The 13702-nt window shown below is 26.2% G+C and overlaps 1 protein-coding gene across 2 annotated transcripts in view; it reads right to left on the bottom strand.

The window, feature by feature from the left end:
* Positions 1–459: 459 nt before the first annotated feature.
* The window catches only part of LOC129969046 (origin recognition complex subunit 3-like), a 30198-nt gene continuing 16955 nt past the window's right edge, over positions 460–13702 (bottom strand). For both annotated transcript variants that reach the window (XM_056083453.1, XM_056083454.1), the window contains 8 exons: positions 13386–13465; positions 13138–13292; positions 10756–10832; positions 10135–10220; positions 5643–5781; positions 4816–4935; positions 3670–3752; positions 460–603 (listed from right to left, as the gene is read on the bottom strand). In XM_056083453.1, coding sequence (XP_055939428.1) covers positions 498–603; positions 3670–3752; positions 4816–4935; positions 5643–5781; positions 10135–10220; positions 10756–10832; positions 13138–13292; positions 13386–13465 — 846 coding nt within the window. In that variant the 3' untranslated portion in view covers positions 460–497. The remainder of the gene's footprint in view (positions 604–3669; positions 3753–4815; positions 4936–5642; positions 5782–10134; positions 10221–10755; positions 10833–13137; positions 13293–13385; positions 13466–13702) is intronic.

Raw genomic sequence — 13702 nt, 5'->3', positions numbered from 1 at the left:
GTTCCTCACTGGTACTTAGGTCAGAAAGTTTCTTTTAGAAGAATTTAAAAATTGTTAACAGGAAGTATACCAAAATTTGCACTATGATACTTCAACCATTCTCTTTTCTTTTGTGGAACTTTGGTAAAGTGTCTAAGAAAAAAAAAGGCCAAACATTTTAAATTTTTCAAGAAGGGAAAACAAAGGAATTTCACCAACAGTTTAATATTTTCTAAGATAGGACGAAACTCATTACATCTCAAATAGATTTGAAAAATAATTAAGCTGCATTTATTATGTCAAAAGAAATAACAACAACAAAAAAAAAAAAGTTGATTATCAGTAGAATATTAATAATTAAAAAATTTTGCTCTTAATTATTATTAAAAGATAAAACAAAAATATTTATGAAATAAAAAAAACGCAAAATTTAAAAATATATATTTATTTAAAAAAATATACAGATCAAAATAATATCACTACATTAAAACTGCTCATCACAGAAGTAGAGTGCATCATTAAAAGCATCCAAAAGTAGTTCTTGCAACGTGATCGGTTTTCCTTTTTGTAGGCTTTATAAATCCGAGCATCTGTAGTTCAGACACAGTAAGCAAAAATCGCACACTGCCAGAAGTTAAGATCAAATAAATAATTACACATATTTATAAAAAAAAAAGAATATGATTTATTTCCATTTTCCTAATATATGCTTCATAGAATTGAACAAACAGGAAAATATTATTTAAGTTATCAGAAAAATGAGGAGGAAAATGCAAACGCAATATATGCAAGTGGTTCTAAATTTTTTTTTAAAAAAAAAATATTTATACCAACAAACAATAATTATAAATAGCATATAAGTTCAAAAATAGATCATAAGAGTCATGATATTATACTAAAAAATACAAGAGGTTAAAAAAATTCGGTTTTCCAATACATAGGATACAATAATTTTCTAAAATCGAAATTTTTAAATAATCGAACAAACTCTCAAATAATAATTATAATAATAAAATCTGGTTTATAATGTCCAGCTGATTTGATATCTGTAAGTAGGTTGCAGAGAAGGGCCTGGGGGAATATGATGGTTTCAAAAATACATTACAGAAAATTAGTTTTTCAGTAAAAAAGCAGTAACTGAATTCAAGGCCATATGGAAGGTGACAACAGGAATTTAGGGAGTTTCTATCACAAAATAGATGTTCGGGTCTCTGAAGATCGATTCTGTGCGCTCGCATTTCAGTATTGGATAGCTTAGAAGGTCTCAACTAAGTTTTATTTCGAATTTAGAAATATATATATTATCAATAAATAGTAATTTCATTTTAGTCTTGCACTTTTCAATTTTCAAAGCACAATAATTCTTAATCTTTTTACGAATATCATATTTCAAATATTTTTGAAATATAAAAAATTAAATTCGATATTCATGCGAAAATTATTCTTTTGGATATAGTCCTTTCATGCAACTAACATTTTCTATAGTAAAAGTATAATTCTATAGTAAAAATATAATATATATAAATATACTTTCAAATAAACTGGTTATTTTACTTTTCATTCTTATTTTTATCAAAAACATTGCAAGTTACATTCTCATATAAGTTTTTGCACACTTTTCTATTGGCTTTCCATTTTTTTTTCAAAGATTGAATGGCTTCCTTTGCATTCCATGTCCTTCATTCTCATCTAGATCATCTTTCTAATTATCTGTGTCTATCAAATCAATTAAGAGTTTGAATGAAGAGTTACCTAAAATAGGAAAACTCCTTCACTAGAATTTTCATTTCCAAATTCATTATCTCAGACATCCAGAACCATCTTTTACAAAAGAACTTGAGAGGCATTTACCAAGCTAAAAAAAATCATATGAAGAAACTGAAATTTGCCTCTAACACATTTACCGAGCTTTTTCATATCTCCAGATTCTATACATAGAAGAGTATTTTTCAAAAGTGCACTTTAAATGATTGTTTAACCCCAAATCACCAAGTTTTAACTTTGCTTATGTAACTAGCAAAATCTTAATCGTATATTTTGTAAGTTTGAATCTACAATATGAGTTGTGCATGGAACAATAAATAAAAGAATCTTACATTTCTGTACATTTTTCTATCCAATTTGCAGAAGTAGTTTTTAAAATTATTCTTGTTCGAGGCATATATAAAACGAAAGCTCCTCACTTTCCTCAAATACTGTTCGTTTCTGTAATCTGAGACAATCACTTTTCGACGATTCTATCTCATTAAGGGGAGAGACATGGAAGGATGAGCGCATTTCCGGAATTCTCCATCATTCTTTGACCTTGCTTTTCATCCTATTAGACACTTTCTTGCTCAATTCTACCTCCCCCCCCCACGTGTATGTGAACTGCATGCCGTTTTTGACAGTATTATTTTAATTCAATCTGCGAGTAATCCGAGTTTATTTCATTGTTAAATGTAAACATCCCCTCTTTTTATCTTTCCTCTCACCTCTATTTTGACGAATTAAACCCTTTCTGACGCATGAGCAAAAGCGCGGAGAGTTTTAGAATCCGTTGGCTGTTTTTTTTTTTTTTTCCTCTAATAACTAATGTTGTAAATTTGTTTTATTTTCGTTTGAATTAATGCACAACTAAACAATAAATCGTAGCTTCGATAGTTCCCCACTGTGACAATCTCCCCCTTTTCTGCAAAAATCCCATCAGGAAAAGGATTGTGAAACAATGAAGTCTCACTAGAATATTAGAATACTGTTGAATCAAGGACGGTAATGTTTTCTTACACTCCTCACCCATCACAGATATGAACACCCTCGGAATAAACAGAAATGGATCTTCCACAAATAAACTTACAGGATAAAAACTGAGCCCTCTTCTTAAAACGATTTATACAATCTTTCTGATGCTGAGAATCTTTGAATTCAAAATTTAGAAGCAATTTCTGCTGTTTTATCTTTCAAAATGGGACCATTTATTAGAAATGCCTGCTGCAAGAACTTCGATAACCAAGAAATCTTCCAACACCCAAAATGGTGACAATTTCAAAGTTTTCCTCTTTTTTTTTGGGGGGGGGGAGAGCAAAATCAACATTCCAAACATTGTAAGCTTAGGTGTTTTGATGATATCCACTTTTTCCAATAAAGAATCGTTTTCTTTTTGATTCCGTATTTTCAAAATCTGGAGCTCATAAACAGTCTCGTAAGAATGCCAGTTTTGAAGTTCGCAACTTGCAGCAACTAAATATTGTGTGTAAGAATTTTAAGAATCCATTCTCTATCTTCATATGACCAAAGGGGCAGGGGGAGATAAGAAGTTCTTATTCCACTTTTAATACAAAGAGAAGCGGTGAGGATTCCAAATACTATATTGCATCTGTTGGAAAGAAAGTTTTTTCCCTCAACAAAATTACTGACCATTTTAGGAAAAACTGCACTCAACTCATTCCAATGAAAAAATGTTAAATATGGGAAATATTTCATAGTGATAATGAGTCTCAGATTTATTTAAAATTTCAAGTACAAGAAAATAAACAGGTCTTAAGATATTTACATGCATAAGTCTTTTTGCCAAATAATTACAATTATTTCTATTTTTACTGCAGAACTAAAGGAATTGTAAAAATATTAAATCCAGTTTATTTTATTTTCGCTTTTTTATTCTTCTAAAATAAAGAGTAAAAGAAAAAACTGATTTTTTTCAAAGGATACTTTAGATCACTGTCATTGGTTGTAGTTTTCGTTCTAGATTTCCTCTTTGTATTTTCTTCAGCAGATACAATACCTTTGAAGCCCTTGAGAGAAAAAAAATCACAAACATAAGAAATGGTATAGAGAAGAATACTGCACAATTGCAGGTAATATATTTATCTGTCTTTGGAATTACTTTGAGATTTCTTAAAAAGAAATGAGCAAAATAAGAAATAAAAAAAAATGAGAAAACATATCAAAACATTCTACATTTTGAGCACTGAAAAACAATTTATGCTACTACTGTTATACATAATATCAAATGGCAATTTTTCCCAACTCATTTTAAACAAAATTTAATTTATAACAATACATTTAAAAAATGTTTGAAAAATAAACCTGGTAGATTAAAATTGGACTGGACTTTCAAAAATTAAAAAAGTTCATATCATTTGCTTTAAATTTGAAACTTTTATAGTTCCCTGTTTATAAAAATCAAGTAATGTTTGCAAAAACCATCAATGTTTTCATAGATTGCATTAAAATCATCTGGTTAAATATGTTCATGCTGTTTTAATTTATGGCCATTACTTAAAATTTCAAATTAATATCAAGTATTACCAGCATTTTGTATTACTATTCATTTACATGAATGCAATGCTAGTGTGGGGAATAGCATATAAGCCAGTTAACAACTCTTCTACCCGAACGATCGTTTTGGTATAATGGTTTAATTACTGGACTGCTAACCACAAGGTCCCAGGTTCTATCCTAATGCATCTCCTACCGCTTCACTAGTATAATATACAATATTATTTTAATAATGAAACATGAGATTTTAATAAACTTTATTTTTAATTGAGCAGCTTTTTCACAGATTATTTAAAAGTTTTAGCTGAAACATAGTTTATTTTCTGGTATTTACCAGCAATAATATTAAACTTTTTTTTTTTATTGTTAAAGTTCTTGAAGCATACCTTGGTTTGGAGAATAACTAACTTAATCAAATTATAAATACCAAATTAAAATAAGAAAAATCAATAAAGTTTCAAAATTTACAATTACAAATACAATTTAAGATGTTATATCAAAAAAGAATGCATGTAAAACTATCAAAATTGATAGTTATGTCAAAGGAAAAAGAATTTACAATATGAATGTACTTACTTCAAGCCAGTCATATAAATTTATTAACTTTCCTGACTGCAGATGAAGTTTGTAAAGAATGCTAATCTCGGGCATTGTTGGCCGGACTTCATCAGGCGAAGTTATTTCACAGCACTTACACTGTTAGAATAAAAAAAGTATGTTTAGTCAGTTTATAAAATATATTTAATCAATAACAGTAAAATAAACATGAGAACAAAACAAAAATAGGGACAATCATTCAAAAAGTTAATTGAATTATAAAAATTATCTGGTCTCTCTCTCTCTCATTATGAACAATTTTAACAGTTTTAGATATTATCTTGCTTTGCTTTTGAAATCTGGAAATTTATATCTGATTTTGAGGAAACGATAAAAAATGAGATCAGTACACAATCAATGTTAATTTATAATTAAGCAGCAAAATAATTTTTAAAGTGACTTTAAATAATTATCAAGAATTCATTTCTTTACATAATTGCTTTAACTTTTTAAATAATAACATAAAACAGTATTAAACACTATGCCCTACTCGATTACCATGGCACAGAATTATATTAAAATTAATAATTTGATATGTCATGTGAAATTAAATTTTTACTTTCATTGATCAAAAAGATCATGCTATTCAGAAATATCACTAAACCTCAGACCTTATCTGTCCATAATATTTAATTTGCTGATAGGTTTTCCAGTTTTTCAATATACTTTTATGCCATCATATGCAATGCACAATTCTAATTGTTGCAATTATTAAAATTTCATCTATTTGTCAATGGAAGATAATGATTTGTATTAATTCTGAGAGAGATTAAATAATATACTTCAAATTATGATTCATTCCTAACCTGAAGGTAATAATGAGGATTGCTGAGTGTGCAGCAAGACGTAACTCTAGGAACAGCCATCAAATGTTTCTTTGCAGCAGATACATCATCAAAGTAAAATATCTCATATAAAGGAGAATGAGATGGAGGTGAGATATTTCTGAAATAAATATAAACACATGAGTATTCAAATACAATGAATTTAAATTTGATGGTCAAATGGACAAATTTTAAATTAAATCAGCAAATTCATATGAAACTCAATTTAATACATCTCTAATTAATTTTTTTTTTGAGTTGTTGAAATTAAATACTTATTGAAGAGCATTTATAAAATAACAAAGACAATTTATCAGTGAATATATTTACGATTTAAAATTAATCTTTGTCTATACTACTATTATAAATGTGAAAGTTTGGATGGATGGATAGATGTTTGTTAGTAAATCACGCCAGAACGGCTGAGCCGAATTGGATGAAATTTAGCTGAGAGATAGAGTATAGTCTGGAATAGGCTACTATTTATTCCGTGTAATTGAGTGGTTAATTGTTATTAAAAACTAACTTTCCCGTCAAAAATCGCCAAATGAGTGAAGCTTCAGGGTTGTTTTTTTCCCCCCACACCAATGAGATTAGGCTTAACATGATTTTGACTATTATTTCAAACGATTCTGTTTATTTTATTAGTGTTTGATACATTTAAAACTAAACATTGTTAATTAATCCATCTTTCGGATTCATTCTGAAGTACTTTTAAATTAAAATAAAACAGAATAAAGGAAATTAAAAATTTATAATCTATATTGCGTTACTCCAACTGGCGTAGAAAATTCATACATTTGAGTTGCCCCAATTGGCATTGAAAATTCACGCATGTGCAGGAATAACAAAAGATAAAGGCATTGGTGCTATAAATTCCAATCTATTTCCACGTGTACGAAGTCGCGGGTAAAAGCTAGTATATCATATTTATATTACAATGCAATCAACTTGGATTTTGGCTTTTAATAAAATATGTGGAGCAAATAGTCAGTAAATATTCCACTTAAATTTCCAACTCATTTAATCTTAATTAGAATTAATTTGCTGTAGTACAACTAAGCAGCAAAATTTTTATAGGTTAGTTTTGTAATATGGGGGGGGGGGAGGGATGAATGAGCTATGCACTTACCATGTCACAATAAATATGATTTTTTTAAAATTTCCCTTTTAAAGTTAACAAGAAGTTTTAATGTTTTTGCCATAGAATAGTTAAAAATGAAGCATTGTAGAAGTGATACAGGTAGGTTAATTTGCCCAACACAGTGCATGTTTCTTATTTCTGATGTAAAGAATAATTTTAATTGTAGATTCAATCATTTTGGTATTTTGGCTACAAAAGGATCAATAAAGTTTTCATGGTCAATCTAAAATTTTTATTTCTGGGAATAAATAAAAAACTGATTTATTTTCTTAATCATTTTTAATCTTCACTCCTAATAAAAAGATGAACAATTGAAAGAAGTTTTTAAATATGGTGATCTATAACTACTATACACAACTGATTCCACTCTAGTATTTTTGGATCCTTTCATAGGAAATTTTTCTTTAAATCTCCACAATGCTGAAATCTAATGCCTTTTAAAAACTATTTCTGTAAAGGAATCATTTTTTTAAAATTTTATTTTAAAGATAAATAGATACTGAAGACATTTTAAGCACAGAAAACAGGAAATTGCTAAACAGGAAATGGCTAAAGAAAAGGTATAAAAAAACCAAATAGTCTGAACTTTTAAACAAAATGTATCATTTCTAAGAAATTAAATGGAATGTGGTATATTTTATGTTTGTTCAGTTGTTTAGTCAAATAGGTCAATAGATTGTTCAGTCAATGGTTGCTTCTTTTTAATAGGTAAAATAAAAATATCACCAAAAATATTGTGTTAGTAATTTATATAAATACATCTTCCAGGAATGATGGAATAATTTCAGTATTAAATCAAAGAACACAAAAAAATAAATAAATAGAGAAGGGGGAGTGGTATCATATTACATAATTGATTAAGAATCACTGAATTACATGTTAAAAAATATTGGGTGATCTTAACAATGGAAGTACTATTAATTTAAATAATACAGTGCACATGAATTACAATAACATTTTTGAATATTATGTGCTTAGTATGTCTCTCTTTGAATAAACCTAAGGGGTGAGATCATGTGATGCAATAAAGATGCATTCATGGAGAAGGCAATAATATTTAAATGGCTCAGCATTTCTAATTTAAAATGAGATGGAAATCTTTAATGCTAAAATTAATAATCCTAAGATTGATGAAGTATTCGATAATAATAACTGACAATCTCTTATTGAAAAATATGAACAAAAAAGTTGAGCACGAATAATATATAAATAAAATGAGAAATTTTCAGAATATTTTTTACTTTTATCATTTAATCATATCTTTTAAGAAGGAAAACAACTGATTTCATGCGCTCAATTTTTTTAATACATTGTATTGATGTAAATTAACTGATAATATATTTTTTTATCTTAATGTTAATTAGCATTTATAATTTAGAAATTAGATAGGAAACATGTAAATAATATATATATTTTAAGGATTATAGATACTTTCAAAATTTGAGAATTAGGAAGAAACATAATAAAAACAGCTTCAAAGTAGGAGGAAATTGTATGATATAATAAATATTAATTAGCCTAAATCTGAAATATTTAAATAATTAATCACAAGCATTATGTAGCAATGAACAACATATATTTATAAATTATATAATCAAAGAACCATTTTTTTAAAAAAAAATATTTACAAATTTCATAAGAAATTATTAGCATTTCCATGAAATGAAATACAATAATCCCACAAAATAAATAAATAAAAATCACAACTTATGGAGCTGGAAAAAAAAAAAAAAAAACTAATTTTTTTTTTTCAATGATAGTTGTATTGAATACTATATAACACAAGTTTTGTCTTTAACATCAATTAAATGTGTGACACTGATATAGAATACATTAAAAAAAATGTGTAGATTTCCAGTTGATAAGAAATTTATACTGAAACAAAGACATAGTTGGTCAACAAATGTATAATTATTCTGTTAACTAATCTTTTGAGAAAAAGAATAAGCAATATTTTAAACTCTAATGCTGCTAAATAACATAGTGGAAATGGATTTTTTTTTTCTTTCATGATTTAGACATCAGAAGATAGTTGGAATTTATTTTTATTTCATTTCTTCTTTAAATCAATATCAAATTTCTATTTGATTAATTTAATTGTTATATTGAAATGTTTGAATTAATTTGCCTTAATTTTATATATACAATATTTGTTTCAAATGTACCAATTTTTTATTGATAATATATTTGCCATGATTGTTTTAAATTTTATATTATTCTTTTATTTATTAATTCTAGCCTTAATGTTTTTATTTGCTTTTCATTTTACCCCCAGCATTTTCAGAAATGTAAAAATAAATTATAATTTTTCATCATTCAATCACTTTCCTTCAGTTTCTATCATAATTGAGAAGCCTCTCACTTAACATGCACCAAATGAACTACATTAATGACATATAAACAATTTTTTCAGATAACTAAGCACATGTTTCTATAATTTATTTTATGTTTTTATGATCAGTAGAAATAGGATCGACAGAGTTCATTTGCCCTGTTTCTGTGATGTATTGACCACAAGTAAATAATATTGAAAATCACAGATATTTTAAAAAAAATTATAATATATATTGATAACATTAAAAATTCATATAAGAATATTTGTTAACTAAGCAACATTTTGAAATTAGAAAGCTTATTATTACATGAAAGTTAAGCAATTCTTAGTGTGTTATAATAATAGCATCACCTGCTTATAATATTATCCTCGCAGTTTTAAAAATTTAAACAGAAAAAAAAAAGACTTTTAAGAGTTTTAAACAATATTACAACAAAACTTCATAACATCATTACTGACATAGATGAATGTTACTCAGCAAATTTTATGAAAATGTACAATACTCTTTTTGCTACCTTCCTTGGTATGCATGTTGTTGTTTTCCTTTTGTTTCTCTCCCTCCCTCTCAACTTTATGCTTTTATTAATACATGTTTGATTACTTTGGTACCAACAAAAAAAATTATAAGGGCAATATCATGGCTGCATTCTTTACTAATCTTATTTCTTTTCTTAATAATTTCTAAGTCTTATGTTCTTTATTTTATCTCTATGTTTAAATATCTAATTTAACTATTTTTTCAAAAATGTCATTTTTATATTGTTGTTAATTGAGTGCTGGTTATGAAAGATCTTATGCATATAAAATAATTATGTAAAATAGGTTAAAAATCAGTATTAATGATCTGCAACTTTTCCTTCATATGCAAGTACATATAGAAAGAAAAAATGGATAAATGAACCTCTTTTTCAGAGAATTTAGGATATAAAATATAAGTTTGAATATAAATTGTTTTTTAAAATTTAATTCAAACAATGATGTAAATTAAACTTTACTTGAAAATCATGTTAAGATTCTGCACTATTCCACTCAGAACAACTTCAAAATTTGAACGTTTCAGCTTTAGATTCATCTGAATTTTCTGAAAATAGGAAAAAACATAATAACAATAGCAACTTAATCAAGTCCTTCAAATTTATACAAATTGATACATTTTTATAAACTAGAAATATTTAGGGTTCATTCTTAAAATGCTAAAAATAGTGCTATTACAGTAGGAGCATTAATAATTTTTACATTAATAATCATAATCATTAATTAATTATTGTATCCTAAAATTAAAACAGTCTTGTTTTTACAATTCTGCATAGTGATATAAAAATGCAATTTCATATTTATAATTTAATTTAATAAAACAAAGGCCAAAATTTTAAAACTGCATATTTGAATAAACCAAAATTTTATGTAATAAAAAGAGATGGGAATAACTTCTAACTTATTCCTTAAAACTTAAATAATGGCTGATTTGTTAAATACACAATATGTTGTGACCAGTCAATACATTATTTTTTAATTATATTAACCAACTGTAGTATTCGAAATTTCAATACATTCAGTGCTAAGCACTACATTAACTTTTAATAAAGTTTTCAATTGCATATTGCAATTCAACTTACTTCCTGTAATTGGAATCGACTAGTAATTTTTTCATTTTGGAATATGAGAGGCTCAGGCAAATTCTTCTCAAAATCATCTATAAAGATTGTGCAAGTGAAATTATGCAAGTAATAATAATGGTAAGCAGAATCCAATGGTATATTTTAAAAAGAGAAGCAAATTTTATACAAATTTAATTGAGATGATTTTCTTAATTATTTTTGCTAATTAATATAATAAAATCTGTTAGAATAAGTGGTATTAATTAGGTATAGGTATTAATAATGTTTTCTAAGACATAATAAAGTTTGTTCTATGAAACTTCATTTAAGATCATGACTCACAGATCTAGAAGCTCTGATAAACTCAAATAAATATGAGACATTTATGCAAATTCTTCTTGTAATCATCTGTAAATTTTGTGCAAGAAGTGAAATTAAGCAAATAATAATTTTTAAAAAATGGCAAGCAGAATAAAAATAAAAGCAAATTTTATATAAGTTTAACCAAGAAGATTTTCTTAGTTATTTTTGCTTATTAACATAATATAATGTGTTAGAATAAGAAGCTCCATAATATTTTCTAGAACATAATAAAGTTTGTTCTATGTAAGTTCAAACATGATTATGATTCACAGATAAACCCAAAGTGGAACCATATAATAATTGGTGTTCATAAAAGCATATTAATATAAAAAATACAAAGCCAATCTAACTTGAAATAATACAGAATTTTTTTAAAAATAAGTTAATTAAATATCTGTTAATTGAACTAATTAACTGATAGTTCAATATCTTTTCTTTTATTAAATATTTTTGGACATATGGGAACGAAAAAAAAAAATGGAGGGGGCTTTGAATATAGACAAAATTCTTGTTTCTTCTCACTAATCACAAATGAGATGCAAGTAAAATATATATATACATACATCAGAAGATATATCCACCCAGAAGGGCTGTTATCCTGTTAAATATATCTCGGGTATGGCTGTTGGAGATTAATTAATGAAAACTACAGGAGAAATTCTTAAGCTCATTGGCAGAAGAGTGTTTAAAATCAATATTATATATATATATTATTTGCAATAGAATTAAATGTAAATATATAGTGACACTAACGGCTTTGTTTTCTTACAATGGGATCTTCTCTATCTATTAAAATTATTAAAAATGGTTTGAAACCAATAGTGATCAACTACCAAGGGAAAAACAAACAAACTTGGACTTGGGGGGAGGGGGAAGCTGAATATCTTAAATAATGAATTCTGGCAAATATAAATACTAAGAAGTAAAATAAGTATGATAAAATGAACAATAAAATGGTAAATCTATACAAAAAGTGTAAGGTATTAAAAATACTGTAGAAATATTAAAAGAAAATTAATTGATCTCATGAATGATGAAATTTGATTTAAAAAACAGTGTTTCAGTGGAAATGCAGTGCCAAATAGAAAGTAAAAATAATGCTGGAAGAAAATGAGTAATAACTCTCAAATGAAATGAGAACATCATGAATTAGCAGACCTCAGGTTATTAAACTTTGCTACAATTCAGCATGAGTAAAGTTGGCAATTCCAGAACTACATGATATTTACTCAAATTTAAGCTATTTATTTATAATTCGGTTTGAAATAAACGTGATCTACTAACAGAAAAGAAAATATATTGATAAATACAAATTTTTAAAAAAATACTGAACAGAATAAAGAAATAGTGCTATTCACATGTACATTTGTAAAACTAATGGCATAAAATGCAAGCTTACATAATAAAAACTAATTATTATTCATAGTTTCTTGAAACAGAATGCTAAAACAGTGTGAGTGACACCACCAACTCTACCTCTCTCTCTATATATATATATATATATAGAGAGAGAGAGAGAGACTTGTTTCTTATATATAAGAAACAAGAAATGGATGATAATTTCAAAATTATCTTTTGCTATGTTGATTTTGATTTACCCAGTAATTTTTCCAGCAATGACTGGAGGAAAGAAGAGAATATTCTTTACATCCTACAAAATGCATCCTTTTTAATTTAAACAAAAAGGGGAAGAGAGATCTTTAAGGTGATTATAAAGAAAACAGACTAAAAACAGCCTGCATTTTAAAATTATTCTTAAAATTTAAAGAACAGAAATTTTTGATGATACGATTTTATAATACTTACTTCTGCTAATTCTTTTATTTGTTAATTAGAAAAATAAAATTTCTTGAGTTGGTTTTAAATTTACAGAATTTCATCGCAAAATGATAACACTTCTTGATTTAAAGAAGTTATTTAGAAAACAATAAACATGTTTTTAACATTTAAGAAAAGGAAAAATTTATAAACAGGATTATGTAAAAAAGTATACAAATATCACATCTATATATGATTAAAAACAACTACAATATATACCTGATGAGATTTTTGAAAGTCTTTCAATGCAGTCTTCTACTATGTGTTTTATACTATTTACTGATTTCAAATTAATTCCATTTTCTTCATAAGAATCACATATAATATTAAGGCATGTTTCTAACTTCGCCATCAGATTTTCCTTAGAATGCAGTCTAAATTTATAAAATAAAACAAATCAGTTCAACAATTCATATCAATCACTAATCAAAATTAATATATAATTTATTTAAGCATAAAGACTTTACCTGATTAAATTCATTGATTGAGTGTAACCTTCATCAAGAGATATTTCTTTTTCTAATGATACAGAATAAAGTTCTCTAATCTTTTAAAAAAAATAAAAAAATTGTGAAATATAACATAACAGTGCACTCTTCAGCATTTAAAAAAGATAACAAGTAAATTTATAATATTTATAGCAGACTACACTATTTGAATTTAATATTAATTTTAGGATTAATATTTAATAATTATTCCATAAATCTGATTTAGGTTTTTTTTGGAATATATATATATATATATATATATATATATATATATATATATATATATATATATATAT

The sequence above is a fragment of the Argiope bruennichi genome, chromosome 5, assembly GCF_947563725.1.
Source record: "Argiope bruennichi chromosome 5, qqArgBrue1.1, whole genome shotgun sequence".
Lineage (NCBI taxonomy): Eukaryota > Metazoa > Arthropoda > Arachnida > Araneae > Araneidae > Argiope > Argiope bruennichi.
The sequence above is the reverse complement of the archived record's forward strand: the minus strand, read 5'-3'. Positions and strand labels throughout refer to the sequence as shown.